General features: G+C 47.7%; 1 protein-coding gene across 5 annotated transcripts in view; it reads left to right on the top strand.

Moving 5' to 3' along the window:
* The window catches only part of GRIK4 (glutamate ionotropic receptor kainate type subunit 4), a 294,856-nt gene that overhangs the window by 237,440 nt on the left and 33,288 nt on the right, over positions 1-24,128 (top strand). For all 5 annotated transcript variants that reach the window (XR_006276691.1, XM_038380428.2, XM_043501059.1 and 2 more), the window contains 4 exons: positions 684-836; positions 2,229-2,333; positions 16,132-16,239; positions 17,225-17,428. Coding sequence is in view for 4 of the 5 variants with exons in the window: in XM_038380428.2 (XP_038236356.1) it covers positions 684-836; positions 2,229-2,333; positions 16,132-16,239; positions 17,225-17,428 (570 nt within the window). In the remaining variant the exon portion in view is untranslated. The remainder of the gene's footprint in view (positions 1-683; positions 837-2,228; positions 2,334-16,131; positions 16,240-17,224; positions 17,429-24,128) is intronic.

The following is a 24,128-nucleotide window of genomic DNA, read 5'->3' as shown; positions in this document are numbered from 1 at the left end:
ATGACTCACACCGAAGAACATAAAGGCCATACTGGGTGAGAGCAATGCTCCATCTATCCTGTCTTCTGATAGTGGCCAGGGCCTGATGCTTCAGAGGGAATGACCAGAACAGGGCAATTATCCAGTGATCCATCCCCTGTCGTCCACTCCCAGCTTCTGGCCGTCAGAGGTTTAGGGACACCAAGAGCATAGAGTTGCCTCCCTGACTTTCTTGGCTAATAGCCATTGATGGACCTATCCTCCACAAACTTATCTAGTTCTGTACCAAATCAGAATGGTAGCATTTTATGCTCACTTTGCGCAAGCATGAGTGACTGCCCAAGGCACAGGGCACTGGGCAATCTGGCTCAGATGCCTTGTCTAGCTCCTTCTCACTAACCCCAGCTCAGACCGTGAGTGGGATGTGAGGCGAGGTAGCTCAAGGCATGACAGATATGGTAGGGTAACTGTAGCATGGTGTTGAATGGAGTTGCTCTATGGTGTGTGAGCCGATGTAAGCTTCTACACTGGTGTACTGTATGGGTGCATACAGATTTATTTTACAATGTGTGTGTAATTGTGTGCACACATATGGCAGAAACAATGGACTTGTTCCTTCACTAAGTGCAGGTTGGATCTTATTTAATTTTCCAACCTTTGGTGCTGCTCCTCTGAGCTCCCACCTCTCTCTCTCCTGTCCACAGCTCTCTTCTGCCTTGTTGTTTGATGCCGTTTATGCTGTGGTGACAGCGGTGCAGGAGTTAAACCGGAGCCAGGAGATTGGTGTGAAACCCCTGTCCTGTGGATCCGCACAGATTTGGCAACATGGCACCAGCTTGATGAACTACCTAAGAATGGTGAGAAGTGACTGAAGTTTGCTGATTTATCTGTATCCATCCCCCAACTGCCAGGAGCAAAAGACATGCACATGTGAACGTGTGTGAGATGATGTCCCTGCAGTCAAAGTGCAGGATACCAACCTGTTTGAAGGTAGCGCTGGGAATGAAGGAGAAAGCCATGAGAGAAATGTTTGTAGCCAGCCTAGGAACTACTTGAAATTCGCCAACTTTCAGGCTTTGTGGCAAACACAAAGCTCAGCAAACTTTTTAAATTAAGCCAGGCTAAGCTTTGTGAATGTCCAGTTTCAAGTGAACTTGAGCTGATTTATGGTCCCACCTTGCAACCAGGAGAAGCTCAGATATTGTAGATGAGTTTCTCCTGCCGGGGGGGTTGATTTGGACTTTTCTGAACTTGGGGTGTTATGAACTCGTATGGATCAAAAGTAACTACAGGTCAAAACAAAACCCCAGGTCTGAACCCCTGAGATTCCTCGAGAGTTTCAATTTGAAGTCCCAGAAATGAACGTAGTGTGTTTTTTTTGGTTCCAGTTTGTATCCAGTCTGAACATTTTTTTCTGGTTCTGTTTTGGATGCAATTAAAATCTCATGAGAGCAGCTACTCTCATGAGATTTCATCCCAAGATGGTAAAAGACTCACTGATGTGGCTTTGGTCTCAACATCTGACTCCTTCCCCCCTCCACACACACACACATTAACCTACTCCTGATTTAAACACCACTTCATTGCCCCATCCCTAATCAAATGTTCACACAAATTCCCGTAACCCCAAAATGACGGAGCTTCTTCCAGCTCTTGTATCATTAACTTGTACTCACTGCTAATAAGGTGCTTGAGCAGCACTAAGCAGGATTTAAATCCGCTGTGTGGGATATGACTCTTGTCATGGGACTCTTTGCAATGTGACCCCCTGTTAACCCAAGCTCCATGCAGTGCAATGGCACGGCATGGTTTGCCACAGAATCCCCAGTCACCTCTTTCAATGTGACGCAATTAAATACTCACCTCTGCAACTCAGGAATGGGCAGCCTTGGGGCCATGGAGATGGAATGGGGTTGCAGGGGAGGGCAGGCTGGGGAGTGGCTAAAAAGGTAATGAATGGAACCTTCATGAGCAGTGGAATTCTGGAAGCCTCGCAACTTACAAGTCTTTGTTTTGTTTTGGGATATTTTCCCCTCTCTTCTGTCTCATTTCTACTCCAGGCAGATTCTGAAAGCAATTAGAATTGTCCCATGGCCATACTGTTTATACTCCATTCCCGTGGATAGATGTCAGAGCTCCACAGCTCTGTCCTACTAACTGGGTAAACAGCTGCCACGTGTGGGCTCTGTTCAAGACTATAAGGGGGAACGATCTCAATTTGGTGCTGTAACTCTCTCTCTCTTGGACAGGTAGAATTGGAAGGTCTCACCGGCCACATCGAATTCAACAGCAAAGGTCAACGGTCGAACTATGCCCTGAAAATCCTGCAGTACACACGAAATGGCTTCAGACAGGTAAGATTGGCCCAGCAGGCCTCTTCCTAGCGTCTGAACCTGCCAGGTGCTGAGTGCCTCCTGGGAGGTGCTGAGATCCCGTCCTCACCTCCACTCCCCCTAAAGTCAATGGGAGTGGAGAGTACTCCTTGCCTTGCATGACCTGACCCTTAGCAAAGAACAACCCCAATGTTGTTTTTAGCTGCAACTCTCTCATTGTTCATGACTTAGAAGGAAGTTTACAGTGAAACCCTATGTTCCCCTTTGTTAAGAGACAACCCCAAGACATCTCCAAGCATTTTAAATTACCACCTTAAGGGACCATCTCTCCAGCATGACTAGCAACACCCAGCATCAGCCCCAGTGTGACAGCAGCCCTCTCTAAAAGAAGATAAGATTCAGTGCCTACAAAGCATGTCCTGGATACAAATCCACACACAGGCCATGTTTGCACACAGACTTGCACTGGTTTAAACTGGTGCAAACTGCTTTGTGGACACACTTATTTCAGATTAAGAATGGTTTATTTCAAGTCATCTTAAACCTATCCCTAAATGATTTGGGGGAAAGTTACATGAGAAAGTTTTAGCAGTTACACAGGTATAGTTATACTGGCTTTACCTACTGTGTAGACCCTCTTATTTTCCTATATGAGTGGCTTTTTTTTTTTCAGTTTAAGTTAAACCCATTGTCAAGAGACATCAGCTAAACCAAGAAAAGGCCCTGTTATTAGAGCAGGCTGGGAAATGGTTTTCCTATCCTGTGAAAATGTTCAAGATGTCAAAATTTTCCCCCTTCCAAATCAGGATGAAAAATAAGTGTCTCCAAAATGTTTGTGAATCAAAAATCTGAACATTTGTTTGGTTTGGGTCAATGGAAACACGTCGTTTCTGATTTTGGCCATTTTTTATGTATTTAAAACTTTCAAAACGAAAAGTCGATTTGAACTGGAAAACTGGACTATGAAAGTTGATTAAATAAAATGAATCAAAACGATAACATTGAAACAAAATGTTTCAGTGGTTCTGACTGAATCAAAGCTTTGGGGAATTTTCCTTTTGTGGAAAATTTTGAAATTTCGTTCCAATTTGGAAAGATCTTTTTCCCCTCTCACAAATATCAGAATTTCCTGTGGAATAGACATTCTGGTTCCTGACTAGTTGTAATAATCATCACCTGAAACTACTTGCCAATCCCTCCTGTTGTTTGTTTTCCTCCTTACCCTGCACCTCCTTCTGTATTGGTCATGGGGGCTAGCTACTCTTCTCCTCCCTGTGTATTGCTTGTACAACCATCCCGTTCTGTTGGGGCACAGCCTGACTTTCATTAGTTTTCAAATCTGGGTGCCTATATAAGCATCCAGGCTTTCAGAAGTGCTAAGCACCCACAAATCCACTGGAGTCACTATGAACCTGCAGGAAAGCAGCACCTTTGAAAATCAGGTCACTTCTATTTATGGGCCTCAGTAAGGATTTAGGAGCCTAACTTTAGGCAAACCATTTTGGCCAGTGAGTCTTTATGGGCACCTGGGCAGGGGTGGCTTAAGAGTGGCCCCAGAGAGGAGATGACTCCTACCAGCAGCAGGTGAATCCCCCCCCACTCAGCACCTCCCCATTGGCTGGACTCTCTTGGAGATGGAGGATAACCAGGCAAATGCAGAGCAAAAGGAGTCTCGTTTCAGCCTGAGTAGAGGCTGGTTAGTGCACCAGGAAAGGCTCCCAGCAGACTAACTGATCAGTGTGTATCGGTGGAGTTACCAGAATCCAAATCACCTGTAGCACTGATCCATGCTTGCTTCCTTTTCTGCAAGAAGCACTTCATCCTTCCAGCTCATAGTGACTTTTTTTGATTGAATTATAGAATTTGTGCTATGCATGAGACATCTGCACCCTCCACAGTCCATTAAGTGGTTAGTCTTTGGCATATTTAATGCGCCTGATTCTCTAATGCTCTTGTATCGACACCTGTCTGCCCTTCGTTCACTCTCTTGTGATTGCAGCACAGCGCTCGCTCATCCCCGCGTCCTCTGCCGCTGCTGTTCAACGGCCCTCACTCAACCATGGCTCACTCTCTCGTGCTCTCGTTCTCGGTGCTCACCCAATGCCACTCTGTCTCTTGCAGAGTCGGCCTTTTGATTGCTACAGCCCCAAGCTGACAGAGGGAGAAACTGGCCAGTGAGATTCCTTCCCTGCCAATGCACGGACACAGATGTGCCTGCACAGCAGGTGGGAGGCACAGTTGCAGCCTACTCAGGCAGACCTGAGCCACAGCCGCACTGCTAGCTCAGGAATGCCAACACATGCTGTACCAGTCGCAACGTAGACATTCCCCAAAGGGGCTTCACGCCAGACCCTTTGGTTGCAGAGTCATTGCAAGATCCAAGGGGTAGTGGAGCAATGAGATGCACCAGACTCTGTGCATTTGCTGCTCTCAGTGGTGACTAGGAGTATTGGTGTATTTCCTGCCATCTACAGAGATTCAGTGCTGTATCTCTGTGGTTCTCTTTATGGACCTCTGGGTTCTGCAGCAGGGCAGGAACCCACCACTTAATTCATTAATGGTTGAACTAGTTCCTCAGCCCATCTCTTCTGCTCATTTTTGTTCTCTTTCCCACATTGGTGGTTTTGTCGTTTTAACTTTGGAGGCAGATAAAATGAGACAGGGTGGATGTGACTTACCTCACCATATTAAGTACATGGGAATTGCCAGATTGGATCAGACCCATGGTCCGTTTAGCAGAGTACTCTGTCTCCAATGGCCAGCACCAGATGTGTCGAGTGAGGGTGCAAGAAACCTTACAACAGTAGATCTCAAAGCGCTTTACAAATGAGATATATTTTCCCCATAATATAGATGGGGAAACTGAGGCATGACGAGGGGACGTGACTGTTCGACATCACCCAGCAGGCCAGTGGCAGATCCAGGAATAGAACCTGGTTCTCAGTCCAGTGCCCTAGCCACTAGGTCACACTGCCTCTATTTCTAACCTATCTATTTTTAATAAAGAAGTGCCTGTTTATTTTGGAGAGAGCCTGGAGAGGAAAGAGGGATTTTAGCTGAGGTTTGCAAGGAGATGGAGAGATTCCAGAGGGAGGCTGTGCCACATGGCAAGTGCTTCAGAGGAGAAGGGTTCCACAATGGCAAGATTGTCGGGTGGGGCAGAGAGGAGTGCAGTGGTGGAAGCCGGGTGCCAAATTCACGCGTTGAAGTTGATGGAGCTGAACCTGCTTACACCAGCTTGGAACTTGGCCCAGGCTCTGTAGGACTGGATGAAGCCGCTCCATGGAGGTTGTGTTTTCCAGGAGAAAGCAACCCTGATCTATGAAGCAGACTAAGGAGCCTTGGAACGGGGGGTCTCATCTTTAATATTCCTATCTGGGCAGCTCACTGGGAAGTTACAGATCAGCCCAGTGGCAAGAACCCTTGTCTCCGAGACCACCCGTTGTCCAGATGTTTGCCAGCTGGAAGTGCCTCATCACAGAACAAAAGCAGCGACATCTTACTCGGCTCTGCCTGAGACCTGGCCTCAGGAAAGTTCTTACATTGCTGCAGCAGCTACTTTCAGCCTCGGCTGGAATGTTGCCTGCCAGTTTCTACCTCTGGCATGTGACAGCTCTGCCTTCAGCTCCCTCTGAGTGAGCAGGGAAACGGGCCGTCACTTCCGACACGGAGAGATCTCTTACAGCATCAGAGCCCTTTTTAGCCATTTCCCTAGACCCACTTGTTATGAACAAAAGTGACAGATCCAAACCCGCCTGCACTAATGAGAGTAGCCGTTAGGCGGGAGCCAGGGAAAGACATGGCTTTAATACCCAACCTGATTGCTATATTTTTGTAATACATTTTAAATGCGAGGGAGAGTTTTGCCATAAATATGCAGATCCTTCTGAATCTGTGTTTTGCTGAGAGCTCTGCAGTGAAGTTTTGAGTGCATGGAAGCCCCTGCTCGTCTCACAGCTGTGTTCCAGCTCCTGGAGAATGTCTGACACGACAAAGATTTTGCCGTCAGCGGGCAATCACTTTTAGGGTTTGGAATGGTGATGTCGCCGTCTTGGTCGCAGGATATTAGATAGCTCTGTGGAGCTCAAAAACTCGTCTTTGTCGCCAATGGAAGCTGGTCCAATAAAAGAGATTGTCTCTCTTTTAGGGTTTGGAGGGAGACTCATTTTCTAGGACGCAAAAGAATATTCTATTTGTTGAACAAACCTGGCAAATGGTCCAGTCAAATGTTTCACACACCCAGGGTCTGTCTGCCTGCAGATGACAGTGTTTAAACATGCTGCTGCGATACAATCTCAAGGGGCGAAGAGCAGTTCTGCATGAAGAGCAGTGACTGGATAAGAGGCATCCCGGGGTTCCCTGTTTGATGCCAGATCAAGCTTGCTTGGTTTACAAGTAGCAAAATGCTTTGCCTTGCTTTTCCCTAATGGCCAGTCCTGCAACCTTCCCCCTGGAAGTCAGCTGGGTTAGAATCATAGAATATCAGGGTTGGAAGGGACCTCAGGAGGTCATCTAGTCCAACCCCCTGCTCAAAGCAGGACCTATCCCCAACTAAATCATCCCAGCCAGGGCTTTGTCAAGCCTGATCTCGAAAACCTCTAAGGAAGGAGATTCCACCACCTCCCTAGGTAACCCATTCTAGGGTTCTTCTATTTCACAAACCCTCACCAGAAGTAAGGATTGTACAGACCAAATTTTGACCTGAATTACTTCTGTTCACTGCCATTGTCTGCTAAGTACACCCATCCAGAAACAGAGATGGTGCCGTGTGACTAACGTGACCAATCCCAACCAAGTAACGTACCTGGAACGTGCAATGTGGAGAGTCTGATAGCACAGCACAAAGTGAATGGGATTCATGAAGGATCCTATCAGAGCCTTGAAGAACAAGTGCATTCTTGAAAATCCCAGTTTACTGGGAGCAATAGGTGGAGCCAGAAAAGGGCAACCTTTTCTACCACAGGTTATGCACCATAGGCAGCTAAGTATGTGGCCTGCTTTTCAGAGGTATCGCACATCTCCCGTTGGAGTTAAGCTTTGCAAACAGCCCACCAGCAAGAGGTGATCAGTTACTACAGGTTATGCTGACAAGGCACCTGGACAATGGAAAGCCCTGCTGGTGTCGGCTGCCTGGTCAGAATGTTTGGTGGCCTTAAATAAATCATTCCTTGTCATAAGTCTGTCCAGGTGACTTTATTCTGCACAATGCTGGTTTGTATTCCAGTGGCAGCATAATTCCTCAGCTGGGCCTCTACCTCTGAGCTGGAGGAGGCAGCCCCAACCTGCACCTCTTACCTGGGGGTCAGGCCAATGCCTAGATGGCGGATTAAGGCTAAGCAGGGCCCAGGTCCACCCGAGTTACAAGCCCTCCAAGCAGGCTCTTATACCCTGCCTGCCCCATGCTCAGGCTCTCCCTTTCAGGCCCCCAAAACATGTCTTCTGCCCACTCCTGAATCTTCGAGCTTCCTCCCAGATGAAACATCCCACCAGCCTCATCAATTCATCTGGACCGCCTCCAACCATGGAGCACAGTTCCTGCCTGGCTGGGTACTTCTCACCCAAGTAGGAAGTGCTGATCCAGGTTTCTGAAATCCAGTGCTGGATCCTGCAAGGTGCTGAGCACACCTTTAATTGTCCGTGTTTTCAAGTGGGAATCAAGAGCCCTCAAACCCCAGCAGTAGTATAATGCCTTGAGATTAGAATAGCTCTAGTGGGCTGCTGATTATTTGCCAATTTTCCTCTTCTCAGCCAACCATGGGAGGAATTCCCATATTATTATATACTGAATAAATAAATGGTTAGAAATCATTTAACTAAATCCACCACTCAGGAGCAAACATTTGTGTCCTGGAGACAAACTGCTCCCAAGAGTCAAATTAGCTGACTTCCGTCTAATGTTGTTTGAAGCATCCTTGTTGCCTTTTTAACAGGCTCATGCTCTCTGCCCATGTCTGTCAGTTTCAGCCACAGGGGCTTCCAGCTCATCAGCTTTGAGAGAAAATTCACCAGAAGTTGAAGCTGATCCAGATTTCAGCTAGCAAACAAATTTGAGATGCTCAGATTTTCAAACTCCTCGTTGCTTTTGGGCAGGAGAGCCAGGACTTTAAGTGTTTAACTTTTAATATATTTATGTAATGCACTGAACGCATTTCCTTGTGGAACTATATCCTCAGCTGTATGAGAGCCCTCTGTTCACAAGATGCCTGATAAGGCAGAAGCTCATTAGCATGTGTCTGGGATCTGGAGATCTGACGGGGCTGACTTTGTACATTTCTTTTTGCTTTCTCTCCCCTTCCCACCTTTTAAAAAGCATTGTAGCCATCTCTCTGGGGTTTAGATTAAACCCTGGGGACTGGGATTTGGCACTTTAAAAGGGGAAGATGGGGTATGTGTAACTTGCAGGTGATCCCTAGAAGGGGAAGAAAATTTGGGGGGAATTAATGGCAAGACTGGGATTAGAATCCACCAATCTCCACAGCCTCACCTCCACGAGACACCACATTCCCTCTTTGTGGGGGGGGTGTCCAATTATCCACTTATGTGCAAAAAGGCTTCCATGCCTAAACACAGAGTGGTGGGAATGGCAGGAGGGTGCCTAATTGGTATGCTGATGAGATGCAGATGAGCTGACAGATCAGAGACCCTCTGCAATTACAGCCACTTCAACCCATCAAGCCCTTTTAGCATGTAAATGGCTAAGCAGCTGCCTCAGGACCTGTGCTCCTCCCCACCCCAGCCTCTGGTGTGGGTTCTGGGCCTGATTCTGCAAAGGAATGAGTGCCCTTGTCTCCCATGGACTTCCTTATGGTCTGATGGTACTCAGCACCTCATGGGAGACTCTTAGCAAAAGATTAGGCCCTGAGTGGACAACTTCTGGAGGTTATTGCCCCAGCTAAGGAATGGGTCTAAGAGGCCCTGCGAATGAGCTGGGCATGGGGATTGTCACCCTAGCCAGGGGGAGAGAATGTTGCCCTGACTGGGGAGTGGGCAGAGGTTGCCCCAAGGGGAGAGTAGGCAGGGGGGACCCTGGCTAGGCGGTGTTCTGGGATTGTGCCAAGGATGGTCACATTAGCTGGGGAGTGGGCCGAGGGAGGGTCTTCCCAGCTGGGAAGTGGGACAGGAAGACCCACAGGTTTGTCACGTGTGTCTGTTAGTCATGCAGGTTTAATAGGCGACCCTCCACATGTTAGCTGCCAGCCCCTCTGAGCATGCTAGGCATTCAGAGGCTGTGAGCTCACTGCCCTGCAATAGGGGTCTTCCAGCATCCTTTAGCAGCAGCAGGCCTAGCAGATTTGTGCAGTTTTCTTCAAGTTTCTGTTCTGCAAGAGATTCTAATCCCCCTCTCTCTTGGGGCTGATAAGGAGCTGTTTGCCAAGTGCCTAATTATGTCTCCTGCCGGAAACCTCCTATTTACCTGTTAGCATCGACAAGGCTCTTCAAATGCGAACTCTCTTTCTCGGGCATGAGGAGTGTGTGTGTTGGGGGTATGTGACAAATGAGCTCAGCATGACACCGCTTGCTAATCAGAGCTCAGAAGAAATCCACCTTCATCATGCTGGAGGTGTCTAGCTGTTTCAAGGCATTCATATTCAGAGTCAGCTTTACCCTGGTCCCTAGTTGCAGGGGTGAAGATGGAGTGGGGCGGAAAAGGCATGTAATGAAAATCCATCCTTCGTTTGAGTGGTGTTTTGTCACCTTGTGCTTTAAGGGGTTGGGAGCTCAGGCTCATTTGTGCCAATCCCTGTCAACCCTGGGAGTTTAAGGGATTGAAGGAGTGGGACTGGCACACCATGCTCATCTTATGTTAGCTGGCGGCCATTTTCTATGGAGATGATAAATCTGTGAGGGTATCACACATTCCGATCACTCCTTTGTGGGGCAGCGAAGTCTAGAGACCTCGTCTGCCCAGGGAGGTTAGGGAGGGATGCAGTCAAGGCTGCTGTCTTGTTCTTCACAGGTTCAGCTGCCCTGTCTGGATACACATTATGTTTATCACAGTAATGCCTTGAGGCCCTAACAGAGGTCAGGGCCTCAGTATGGTAGGTACTGTACGTATGCCTGGTAACAGAGAGTCCCTGCCCAAAAGAGCTTACAATCTAAATAGACAAGATAGACAAAGGAAGGGCAATTATCCCCATTTTACAGAGAGGGAAACTAGGTTAAGTAGCTTGCCTGAGGCCACACAGGGAGTCTATAGCAGAACCAGAAGCTGAACCCAGCTCTCCTGAGTCTTTGCCTAGTCAGGTACATCTATACAGCCCGTGGCAGCAAGCCTCCCAGCCTGGGCCAACAGACTCAGGTGTGTGGGACTCACTCTATGTAGCTATGTAGATGCTACAACTCAGGGTGGATCTCGGGCTCTGAAGCCTAGGATAGAGGGTGGGCCTCAGAGCCGAGCCCCAGCCTGATAACCAATGTCAAAGCCCTATTTTTAGCACGGTGGAGTGAGCCAGGCTGGGAGGCTCGCTGCCACAGACTGTGTAAACATATCCTCAGGGTCTTAATCACAAGGCCATCTTTCCCAGTTCTGGATAGGGTATCTGATTGTTTTCTGAGGTGTATTGAAGAGATTTTATTGGTGGTTCTTTATTTCTATAAAGAACCATATACATGTATATAAAAATCACATATACGTATATGATTAAAATTTCCTTGGCATCTGCATTGGAGAGAGAAAAGATCGGAGGATCCTAGTAATCTTCCAATACATTAAACTTCAGAAGCACTGAGCATTGTGGGGAGTCAATTAGTGCCATTACCATACCATCAAGGGAGTCAGTACCAGCACAGCACGGAGTGGGAATAACCTTGACATATCGATGTATTTAGCCTCAGTGTTATGCTATAAGAAGGGTCAAATCATCTGTCATGCCAGAGGAGGAGGAGGCAGTCAATTACAGTATGCCAGCAGGGAAGGGAAGAATCTGACAACAGCAAGAGTTGTTAAAATTAAAGATAATCTGTCACTAATCTCCCATTATCAGATCTGACAAAATAATGCATTACTGAGAACTGATCGCTATCTTAGCGAAGCAAGACGGGAGGGAATGTTGTCTAGTCATTATAGCAGGTGACTGGGGGCTTGTGCTAGCCTTGTGATAAAGTCCAGTGTAGCTAAAATCCATCATGTTACATCAGTGAAGCCTGAGTTTAAAGGCTTGATCCTGCATCTATAGAATCATAGAATATCAGGGTTGGAAGGGACCTCAGGAGGTCATCTAGGCTAACCCCCTGCTCAAAGCAGGACCAATCCCCAACTAAACCATCTCAGCCAAGGCTTTGTCAAGCCTGGCCTTAAAAACCTCTAAGGAAGGAGATTCCACCGCTTTCCAAGGTAACGCATTCCAGTGTTTCACCACCCTCCTAGTGAAAAAGTTTTTCCTAATATCCAACCTAAACCTCCCCCACTGCAACTTGAGATCATTGCTTCTTGTTCTGTCATCTGCCACCACTGAGAACAGCCGAGCTCCATCCTCTTTGGAACCCCCTTCCAGGTAGTTGAAAGCAGCTATCAAATTCCCCCTCATTCTTCTCTTCTGCAGACTAAATAACCCCAGTTCCCTTAGCCTCTCCTGATAAGTCACGTGCTCCAGCCCCCTAATCATTTTTGTTGCCCTCCGCTGGACTCTTTCCAATTTTTCCATATTCTTCTTATAGCGTGGGACCCAAAACCGGACACAGGACTCCAGATGAGGCCTCACCAATGCCCAATAGAGGGGAATGATCACGTCCCTCGATCTGCTGGCAGTGCTCCTACTTATACAGCCCAAAATGCTGTTAGCCTTCTTGGCAACAAGGGCACACTGTTGACCGTGTGAATGACCAAACTCCCATGGACTTCAATGCAGGGACTGCCCCAGACTGATTACTGCACTCAGCCAAGGCACAATGAAAGCTGTTTCAATGTGTCTATATTAGGGGGTTGCACAGAGGTAACTAGATTGATTTTGAGTTAAACCGAGGCTGATTTTCTAATAGAGTTCAACAAGGTCTAGATCAGGGTGGGTGAACTTTTTGGCCTGAGGGCCATATCTGGGAATAGAAATTGTATGGTGGGCCATGAATGCTCACAAAATTGGGGTTGGGGTGTGGGAAGGGGCGAGGACTCTGGTTGGGGGTGCGGGCTCCAGGGTAGGGCAAGAAATGAAGAGTTCAGGGTGTGGGAGGGGGCTCTGGGCTGGGGTTGGGGGGGGAGGAGGGGCAAAGGCTCCAGCTGGGGTTGTGGGCTCTGGGGTGGGGCTGGGGATGAGTTTGGCATGCAGGAGGGTGCTCTGGGCTGGGATCGAGAGGTTTGGAGGGCGGGAGGGGGATTAGGACTGGGGCAGAGGGTTGGGGCGCGGGGCGAGGTTCAGGGGTGCAGGCTCCAGGTGGCACTTACCTCAAGTGGCTCCCAGAAGCAGCAGCATGTCCCTTCTCCAGCTCCTATGCAGAGGCAAGGCCCAGGCGGTTCCTGGCCAATAGGAGTTGTGGGGGCAGCGCTTGAGGCAGGGGCAATGTGCAGAGCGGAGCCCCCGGCTGCCCCTTCACGTAGGAGCCGGAGGAGGCCATGCCGCTGTTTCCTGGAGCTATGTGTAGCAGCCCCCAACCCTGCTCCCTGGCTGGAGCACCAGAGCAGGGCAGGCCCAGAACCCGCTCCCTAGCGGCAGCTCGAGGACCGGATTAAAACCGCTGGCAGGCCAGATCCAGCAAGTGGGCTGTAGTTTGCCCACCCCTGGTCTAGATGCCAAGGACTCCTGGGTTCTATTCCCAGCTTGTGCTCTGTGACCTGCTGCCACTCACTATGCCTCAGTCTCCCCATCTGTCAGGTGAGGCTAATGGCCCTTCCTGGCCTCATGGAGGGGCTGTGAGCTTTGATGAGTTAATGGCTATGGCACACACTGAAATCCTAGTGTGACACATGCTTTTCCCAGAGCATTATTCATGTTGTGAAAGGTGCCAGATTGGCAGCCCTGGAGGCTGAACTTTCCCTGTGCTATCTGCAGAGCAGATATAGCATGAACTACCACACGCTGCCATGTGGTTCCTCTATTCACTCTCCAACCTAGATATGCCACCTCTAGGGAGGAGAGGGGAAATGCCTTGTGTATGGCCCTGATGTGGGGTGTACCAAGCGCTTGCTGCCCATTGCCTTCGCACACTTTGCCCTAAGAAGGTGGTGGAGTTTGGACCACCAATGCTGCCTAGAGAGGCATCGCATGATCAGCTTCAGGCAGAACCAGCAAGAGTTGCCCCTAGAAGGGCAGGGAGCAAGCAGAGGCCAATCAGGGCCTAACAGGCCAAATAAAAAGGCTGGTTGCTTCCACCAGGAGCCAGTTCCACGTGAAGCCAGGACAGGGAAGCGTGGCTTGCCCTGCCCTAACCCTCTTAACCTAACCTGGCTTGGCCAGAGGCCTAACCTTGACTGTGCTAGTCCTGGGTCTCTAGGAAGGACTACTGGATATGTTATGGACTTTAACACTCTGGTGGCTATTTTGAATTCTGCATTAATTTGTTTTTCTGCAAATTTGCTCTGTGAGCTCTTTGACAGCCCAGTCAGTCCCTTGCCTCTGTGCAGAGACTACAGACAAAGTTGCCCTGGTTCTGGGTATTTCCAAGCACTTCTTCATCACTGCCCCATTGCCACATACGACTTGTGCCTCCTTATGATATGGGGATGGGAGGCGGATGCAACAAACATGCTTTAGGGGACAACACCTTGAGGTCAGTTAGCATTTTCAGCTGGATTTGAACCAGCACCCTAGAAGTGAAAGAGCTTGCCTCCCATTCCCAGCTCTCTGAGTCACCCAGTCCTTATTAAGGAAGTGTTGCTGTTATTTCAGATTGCATTTGGATCATGAAAATGAATTGAGAAATGATTTGGAGCCACACTGGTTATCAGACATGAGTCATGTTGGTGGAAAAGTACTGCCAAGAAAAGCCATTGACCTCCCAGGGCCAGTTCCTCAGTTGGGGTAAATCAATGTCACTCTGTTAATTTCAATGGTGATGCACCCATTTACATCAGGTCTGGATCAGGCCTGTAATTAGAGATGGTCAGGAATGTTTCAATGAAACGTAGCATATCGGAAAAAGCAGATTCATCGAAACCAAAACTTTTGTGGAAGCTTCCGAGGAACTCGGGGTCAAGTCCTGCTCTGCCTGATTCCGAGCCGGGGCCTGAACCCAGGTGTCTCACGTCCCCAGTGAGTGCCCTCATCACAGGGGGTCAGTTTGCGAGCAGGTCTGTCTCATTCTGATGCATAAGAAAAACTAATTTTGAACCCTCCATTTTTTTGCTACCTGGAATTCCTGCTTTCCAGCCAGCTCCACCTATAACCTATGTTACCTTCCTCTGTCTCGCTCCCTAACATAATTAGATTACACTTGGTGCAAAGGGAAATGGTTTTATTCCTAACACTCTGCAAACCAGGGTGCAGCAAAGGGGTAATCTGCCTTAGAACTCCAGTGTCCAAGTCTGCTTGGGTCAGCATTAGAGCATCATGGAACAGACGTCCTTTGCTACAAAGAGTTCCTTGCAGGTACCCCAAACATTATGGGGTCATCACCTAGCTATTAGGGCAGCATTACAAGAAAGACAACTCGCCTCATCAAGGTCAAGGGATATACTCCACAATCAGCTCTGCAACATGCTGAGGGCTGGGATCTTATAAGGTGCAGAGAGGCTTCCCAGTGTGAAAGGGACTCTGCCAAGGGTGGAATGGATGAGACCTGCTGCCCGTTACATTACCTTGTTGTGGTATTCTCCTGGACACGCATGTCATAGCGTCAGGTAGGAATTGTGTCTCTCTTCCATGGCGTTGGACAGGTAATTAGTTTTAATACAATAACACCAAGGTTTGGATAGGGTGGCTTAGTCTCTGTATAGAATTGTTGGGGTTGATTAGCCTAAGTGCTGTAGTTTGGGGGGTTAATTAATCTCCAGGCGGCAGTGCGGGTGGGGGCTTGGGGAGATTAATCACTGTGCAGTGCTGCTGAGGCTGTGGGTTAGTTTCTAAGCACGTTGTTAAGGTGACGCCACATGGCAGGGTTAGAAGAAGTTCGTGTCAGCACTGTACCGGTTAGGTCTGATATTTGGTAATGGAGGCCAGGAGGCTGTGATACTACTTCCTGTAGGGCTTATTCTTCAAGGCTCTCAGAGTACTTTACCATGACTTGAGTCTATTGGTACCCTTTGAGGTCAGTCATGTATTGTGATCCCTGCAGATGGGTAGCTGTGAGGAAAAGTCACTTGCCCGAGGCTGCCTGGTGAATCAGTGTCAGAACCAGGAATGGAACTCCTGAGGTAAAATCCTGGTGAGGAGAAAGCACTGTGGTTTTTATGAGGATGAATCATGGGTGGGGGTATAACACTGATCCCACCTAGCTACCTTGCGCTAAAACCACAGTGCCTTGTCTCCACTGGGATTTTACAGTGGGATAGCTCAGGTGCGTAGTTATCTTGTGTTAAAAACACACCTGTGAAGAGAAAGCTTTAGTCCTGGTGCATCAAATAACAGTAGGCACCCCATCCCCCCTACTGTGCATCTCTCCGAATCAGGCGCCTGGCTGTGGTCACAGTATAGATGCCTGAATTAATCGCTAGCAATTTGAACCTGGGTGCTTCCTAGCGCTGTGGCACAAGTGGTGTGTGCCAAGGCTGCCTACCAGCGGAATAATCTCTCTGCCATAATGTTGGTGGGGTGCACTGTAAAGGTAATAGAGCGTTAATAAATATCTTTCACAGGGCTGGCCTGATCATTGTCAGTCACAGCAGCCATATGGCGGGCGTGTATGGTAATTTGCACGGTAAATTTCATTATTCTGCTCTTTACCTCTACAGATTGGTCACTGGCACGTTTCTGAAGGACTTACCATGGACAGCAGAATCTTCTCCTCCAACATATCAGATAGTCTCTTCAACACCACTCTCATCGTCACTACCATCCTGGTAAGTGAGGGGGTCACCGACAGCTCCCATTAGCTCTTCTCCAGCCCAGCGTCTAGGGATGTCATTCTCAGTCAGCCAGGATATTATTCCCTTCTTCCACCCCTCCTCTGCCCCCTGCAGTTCAGTACTGCACATTGATTTCATGAAGAACAGAAGATCAAATATCTAATTACAGCACTGAGGACAATTTATGACAGTGTAATTAAACTCAAGTTGATGTTTCATATGGAAATGATATTTGATGACTTCAGAAGCAGCTGGGGAGAGGGCTGTGATGGGGATAAGCTGCAATTTTAAATTCATCTCCGAGTGATGTTCTTGTTCTGGATACAGCTGTTAGGTGGGGCAGGAGAGTTGTCCCTTCTCTCCATAAAAATGACAAAAAATGATTAAGATGAATGTAATGGTAATAGACTGGGATTGTGAGGGTGCATCACTACCATCCTCACCTCACAAAGTCTTTGTGCTACCTACCCCCCCCCCCATCTTGCCCAGAGTCCACTACCCCACTGAGGTTTTACCAGTGCCCCTGCTGCCAACATCTACATGCCCATGAAACATGCTGGGAGCCAGTTCTGTGGGTCCAGATGAGCTCTGCTTGAATCAAGACCCAAACTACAGCAGAGGTGTCCTTATACCGTCTTTCCCTCCCTAACTCTCCAGCCACCAAGGCTGCGACTACAGAAGCCAGTTTGACACACACACACACACACACCCCAGCAGCCTTGGGGCTGCTCTAAATTATTTCCAGCTAGTTCAAGATTGTTGGAACTCTGGCCACGGCCTAGAATGCCCTCTACACCTTGGTAGATCGAACATGTTCAGAGAATTCCACTGGCCGGTTTCTTTTGCCAGAGCCCCTGCCTCCCATGGCACTTCCCAGTGAGCCCCCTTCATCAGCCCCGCTTACTGATTCACACTAAATGCAGTGCTGTTGTGATTCCATGGCTAAGATGGGAATGACAGCTGCCCAGTTTCAATGCAGGAAAACCCTTATTTAATGCTGAAGGGGAACCACCAAGCACTGGAGGGGAACGACCGCTATGAAGGCTTCTGCGTGGACATGTTGAAGGAGCTGGCGGAGATCCTGCATTTCAACTACAAGATCCACCTGGTTGGTGACGGGGTGTATGGCGTGCCCGAGGTGAATGGCACGTGGACTGGCATGGTGGGAGAGCTCATTGCTCGGGTGAGTGAGACAGCATTTGTTTTAAGCCTTTATAAGAGTTAAATAACTCAACAGCAAAGGGCTTCAGTACTTATAAGGAATCATAAGATGATGATGATGATTGTGGTTTTATTCAGTAAATGAGAATCTGACATGAATATCTGCATTAAAAGTGTTTTTTTTCATAATTGTAAATGCATTTTAACTTACTGTGACAGTGTTCCCAGCGGTTAGAGCAGGAACTAGGCCTGCTGGATCCTTGCCTTTGCTGCATTAAGGAATGTGATTTAGTAGTTGGAGTAGGGGCCTGAGAGTCCTGAGTAGAGCTGGTTGGAAAATCATTCCCCGCCCCCTGGAAAATTGCAATGTTTCATTAAAAAGAAAAGCATGTTTTGGCAAAAAATCCACAAGTTTAGGGTTTTCAGACAAAGTTTTTGATAGAAACAACAGTTTCTGCAAAAAAAGCAGACACTTTCTGCAAAAACTTTTGTTTAGCTGACAGTCAAAGTTCTCACAGAAAAACAGTTTCAGCAAAAACTTTTCAATGAGCCCCCCTCTTTGGACCTAGCCCAGGCTCAGGGGCCGGGGGGGATGTTATCTGGTGCTTGGAGCAGGAGGCTCGAAGTCAGGATTCAGGGTCTATCTAGTTAGGGGCCTGGGAGTCATGACTGCCAGGTTCTGTTCCTAGCTGTGGCTGGGAATGTTGTCCAGTGGGTGGAGCAGGAAATCTGAGGTCTCTGCTGGGTTCTGTTTCTGGATTTGCCAGTGACTGCCTGAGTGTGTGAGCGTGGATAGTCTGTGTCACATCTCCATCTTTCAGTTTCCCCCCACTAGCAAAACAGGATAATTATCCTTTCTTCGGGACCCCCTGAGGCTTAAATAAATATGAGGTCCTTGTTAAAACCAGGAACATAAGAGCAAATGATTAAGTGTGGTGTTATTGAAACCTGTATTTGTTTACTCACTGGCTTGGTGTTATAGGGGTGCTTGTGCGAACTGGACTGCAGAACTCGGCTGGTGGAAATCACCATAGCTCCATTAAAATCAGTCTAAGGTAGTTATCTGGCCCCTCTCATTGTAGTAGAGTGCCTCACAATCCTTAAGTATCTGGGGGTAGCCGTGTTAGTCTGTATCCATAAAAACAATAACGAGTCCAGTGGCACCTTAAAGACTAACAGATTTATTTGGGCATAAGCTTTTGTGGGTAAAAACCCCACTTCTTCAGATGTATCGATCAGATACAGATCACAATCCTTAAGGTTTGTCCACACGAACATTTAGCTTGCAGCAAGCTGGCCTTGTTAGCGCTCTTTAATCTACTCCTGTTTCAAAGTGGCAGAGGTCAAAGGACCCTAACCAGCAGTTAGCATGTGTCAGCAGGGTGCATGCAGACAGTTGGGGTGTGGCAGGCTAGATTCACGCCCCATCTTGCCGCAAACTAAATGGTCTTGTAGACAAGCCCTTAATGTATTTATCCTCTCAACACCCTTGTCCCTGTGAAGTAGGGGAAGTACCATTATCCTGAGGCACAGAGTTAAATGATTTGCCCAAGAAGTCTGTGGCAGAGCAGTTCTTTCAAACTAGCATCCTAACTCCTAAACCATCCGTCTTCCCCATGGAGCTATGGAAACTGACCCCAGCTACAATTCTGGCCTCTTTTTTTTTTTTTCTTTTTCTTTTCTGGCCAATTGTTTGCAAATCCTTTGGGCTGTTGGCATAGATTTTATCCATCTCTAGCTATATATAAAACAGTGCTGCGACATTTCTTTCAGAAGGTGAGGAGGAAAGCACACAAAGCAGTGTGTGATCTCTGTAAACAAAGGGAAGAAAGATACACACCTGTGACATTTTTGGCCTACTAACCTTGACAGTGCCTCTCTATTAAATGCTAACTGCTGTTTTTTGGGAACATACATGTTTGAACCATCTCCACACAGAAACAAAGTATTTATAACTCATTTAATTCTAGTTCAGGAGGGTTTTTGTTCCTGTGCAGGTCAGAGGCCATTGGAATATTTCAGTTGCCTTCAGTGGACTTTGGTTCTGACCCTGTCTTTCCCAACCCTACCAGCCACTGCAGGGGTACTCCCTACAGTATCATGTCTAGTGTTTTTCTCCAGACCAGCTTCAAATGTTTCTTCCTTTGATAGATCCGGCAGCCAGATAGAGCTCATACTTAAGGAAGGTTTATTTTTCCCCTGACATTCAGCACAAATGTAACTTCCTTCTTAATTCCATCTCATTGTTCCCACTCAACCCACCCTCAGCGCCACTAGCAATGGAAATGGGAGGGAGGTTGTACACAGGATACTTTCTCTGGGTTTATTCAGCACATGGGCTCTCGTACTGAACTCCACATGTGCCGCCTAGGTGTTTGTGTGGCACCCAGTACAACAGGATAGTGGTCCGTGACTGGGGCTCTGAAGCACCGCTAGGATGGGAATGGCGTGACCCCAGCCCTGACAGAATGATCTCGCATGCACAGCACGTGTGAGATCATGCCTCCCGGAGAATGCCATTTTGACGAGCTGGCAGCAGGACTTTGCCTGCACCATGCATGCAAGCTCCTGCAGGCCTCGGGGGGATCCCTGTGCTTTTCAAAATGGCATCCCTTGTGCAGGCTACTGGCAAAACCATGTCCAGTTTTGTCTCTGTAGCAAACAGGGGACAAACTATTTAAAAACAGGACTGTCCAGTTTAAAATCAGACAAATGGCCTGTCTAGGCATGATTGCTATAGAAATAATAATTCACGAGAGACTAAATAATAATTCACTTGGCAGAACTCCCAGTCTAGACCCCACTGTACCTGCACGGTTGCACGTCTCTAACCAGACACAAATTTTCTTACTTTTTGAAGGCCGGGGAGGACCATTATCCAATGCACGGCGGGGGCAGTGGTCCAAGTGGTTAGCAACTGGACTGAGACTCAGGAATCCTGGAGTCTATTCCTGGCTCTGTCACTGGTCTGCTGGATGACCTGGGGTTAGTCCCTTCACCTCTCAGTGCCTCTGTTTCCCCATGTGTAAAATGAGAATAATGCTACTGACCTCTTGTGTAAAGTGCTTTAAGATCTATAGTTGAACAGTGCTATATAAGAGCTAGGTATTATTATTATTTATTATGTAGTCTGAACTCCTGTATACTAAAGGCCATTCACCTAGTGTCTGCCAGGAGCTTTTACTGGGGTAAGCTGCACTGTACAGATCACACCGCTCCAGTGTAAATCATGCCTACACTAGAGGTTTGCACGTGTGCAGCTAAGCAGTGGCTGCAACGCCAGTATAGACAAGGCCTAAGTAAAACCACCAAACTCTGCTGCTAACATCCCTTCCCATTCGAAAGGTCTGAAGTATTCCAGCCCCATATCTGGATCCCAGCTCAGAGCAATTTGGGAAAAGCAGCTCAACCCAACAGAAATTAAGTTCACAACAGAAATAGGGTTTGTACCTCATTAGTATTTAGGACAGAATCTGAACTCTGGTTTCTCACTGAATTGGACGTAGTCATTTCTGGGCACGCGCACACACGTGTGTGGGGTGGGTTTTTTTTCTCTTTTAAATAAAACATGCACATTTGCTTAGTGAATAAAACTACAAAAGTACCTTAGCTTCCAGGGGCGTGATTGGCAGCCCACCCTCTAATTTTACAGATAGTTTTGCATCTGCAGGTTTTGTTGCTGGGTTTTTTGCACCCACAAACTTAAGCATTGATCCTGCAGGTGCTTTGCACGTACTTCGCGCTCAGCACCTGAGTGGCCCCATAGACGTTGGTGTGACTGCCCTCATGTGTAGAGTTAAGCTCGTGGCTAAGTGTTTGCAGGATCTGAGCTTTAGTGGCCATCACCACAAATCGGGCTCTGTAAATGCCAAAGAGGTAAGATTTTGGAACGTGTCTTTTCTTGGTTGATCTAGCAGGATTAGATGAAGAGGAAGCTTCCCCACCCATGAATGATTATCAGTAACAACATGGGGTAGGATAGTCAGCCCTTTCTTGGCCCCTGAGCTGGATAAGAGGGCTAAGGTGGCATAAGGGAGCTTTAAATAATCCCTATTTGACCAGGAGAGGATTTTCACAGCCTAGTCCCTGTGGATGACAGAGGGAAGGCTGCCCTCTGAGGATCTCCTCAAAAGCCCTGGCAGAATTGAAGCTCTGGACAGGAGCCCTGTGGAGATTCCAGGCAGAACTGTGGCCCCCAGGGCAGCTCTGGGAGGCTGCCCGACAGGTCCCGAGAGCTGTCTAAGTTATTCCAGGGGCCCCTCCAGCTCTCAGAGCAGCCCAGAATCAGGGCACAAAGGTTTTTAAAGCCACTGTAACCCCTCCTAGGATCGTACCCCTTGACCGTGATTTCTGTGCTGTTCAGTGAGGCATTTTCCATAGTACTTCAGACCTCTTGTCCTTCAGCTATGTTACCATACCTACAACATTGGCCAATACCTGATGGTGCAGAGGAAGGCAAAGCACCTAATTGCTTATGCAGTGATGTACAATGGTTAGAGGGTGATTCCTTCTTGACCCCTGCAGGAAGTCTGTTAATGGCTAGAAGCATGAGATTTGGTTACCATGCTCTTTGCCTGTGTAACTAGGAAGGTCAGAAAATTATCCATCCCTATTTTAATATCCTGCTTCAGTATTTGACCTGATGACCCCCAGCCCCTGGGGCACTGAATCTCCACAGAGCAACTAGGCACTGGAAGGAAAAAGTATTTCATTGTATTGCTTCTAATTTAACCAGCCATTGATTAAATCTCTAGTACTGGTAATTCTATTATGGCTAATTCTGCAGGGCCCTCAGATATGATTGAAAAGGATGCTATAGAAATACAAGTTTGTTATTGACCCAAATAGACAAGTGCATATCTATCGACCTGTACGCAAAACTAATTAAAAGCTGAGGAACATGCAGACAGGACGACTCAGGAGATTAGTGAAAGGGCCATCGTCTTTCATATGTAGGTCAGCAGTTTGGATCCAGCTCGGGCCAGTGGTCACATAAAATTGTTACCATCTGACGGTTTGACGGAGGTGAAATTAATTTGGGAGGAATCCACCCAGTTCCTAATAAAAGTATCCATATTTCCCAGAAACTAGCGTGCTAATAGGTGCCTTTGTGAATCAAGGGCTGTGAAGACTGGCCTCCTTTCTCATCCTCAGAGGTGGGCTCAGGAACGAGGCACAGTAGTAAGACAGCATCATACCTTCCTTTGCTCTTCCTACCCTGTGGCTGGATTGAACACTTCAGTCTCCAGTTGTCAGGCTGACACCTTGTATGAGCACTGACTATCACAAGGAAACAGGACAGAATAACAGAGCTTGCACATTGCCTTGTGTTCAGCGCCCCAACCTGCAGGGATGGGCTGAGAGAATATGTCTCTTTTTTTTCCTTTTACAATATCGTCTCTCACTTTGTGTCCCTGATGGCGCTCTCATCCTAGAGCCGGAATGCATTCACTAGCCTGATACAAGCCAATAGCTATTTTCAAGGCAATGTGACAGCTTCCCCTTTATTCTGATACAACTGCATTGGCTGCCTTTTGGTAGCGAGTGGCTGGCTATGCTCAATGTCTCTTTGCAGTGCCTGTGCGTCATCTTGTGATGAGACTTCAGGGATTAACTCCCATGCTGTGACAACGCTGGGGAGCAAGGTTTGCTTTGAGGGATTCAGAAGCAACAGCTATCAAAGGCTTGGAATCCACCTGTGTCTCATCCCCCATTTTCATAAAGAATGAGGATAAACTAAGGGACAAGTTGCTCACCATGCAACTTAATCAGCAGGAACTTAAGCTGCAGCCTTGCTACAAGGCACCCCTGTCATCCTCATTCCTTATTTATTATATCTGTTGTGGTGGCTTGTAAAAGGCTCGAATCAGGGATCAGAGCATCACCGTGAGAGAGAGGTACTGATGTGTAGTAGACAGTCCCTCCCCCCAAAGCATTTACCATCTAGGTTAACAACAAGATGCAACAGGTGGGTGAAACAAACTGCTAGAGAGGGAGGACAAGGTAATAACTGTATGAGCATATTCCCTGGTAGACTAGCTGTGCACCCGATGTCCCCTGCCAGCTGCTGTAGGCATCATTTCAATCATCTCTCGAAAGTGCCTAGTCGTGGGTACAAGAACAACTCTGTGAGTGTTCTTAGGGTTAGCTGTGATGGGCCAGGATAGTATCTTCCTATGGGGGTGAGGTAATCAAGCACAAAGCAAACTATTTAAAAACCACGTGACGTGCCTTTGGCAGGTGGGAACCTGCGTCCTTCCCTCCACCTGGTAGCAGTTTGTTCTTTACTTCGCAGTACCATAGGGTGTTGGTGCCAGTGTTCAGTTAGAAAAGCAGGGCGGGGGGATGGGGGTGCAGGGAGTACATTCATGTGATACTGCATTGGTAGATCTGACTCATGTAAAGCCAAATAAGACAAATAGGTCTAGACAAATTGAGGGGGTGGAAAGAAGAGATAGAGAGGATAAGCAAAGGGAATGTCACCATCTAAGGAAGAGTCTGCCATGTAAGCTATGGACCCCGTGTGACTAATTCTGTAGTTTGCAGCCATCTTTTCCAACAGAGGTGTCTTTAATTGCCCTGTGTTACATCCTGCAGAACTCTCCTCGCTCTCAGCACATTGAGAGTCGCACTGAGCTAGTTCTTGTTCTTTAGTTTGAATCCACAGTAGAGCTCAGAGGGCAGGTAGACAGAAAGCATCAGTGCTCCTTTAAATAGGACCA

This window comes from Dermochelys coriacea, chromosome 22 (genome assembly GCF_009764565.3).
Source record: "Dermochelys coriacea isolate rDerCor1 chromosome 22, rDerCor1.pri.v4, whole genome shotgun sequence".
NCBI lineage: Eukaryota > Metazoa > Chordata > Testudines > Dermochelyidae > Dermochelys > Dermochelys coriacea.
The sequence above is the reverse complement of the archived record's forward strand: the minus strand, read 5'-3'. Positions and strand labels throughout refer to the sequence as shown.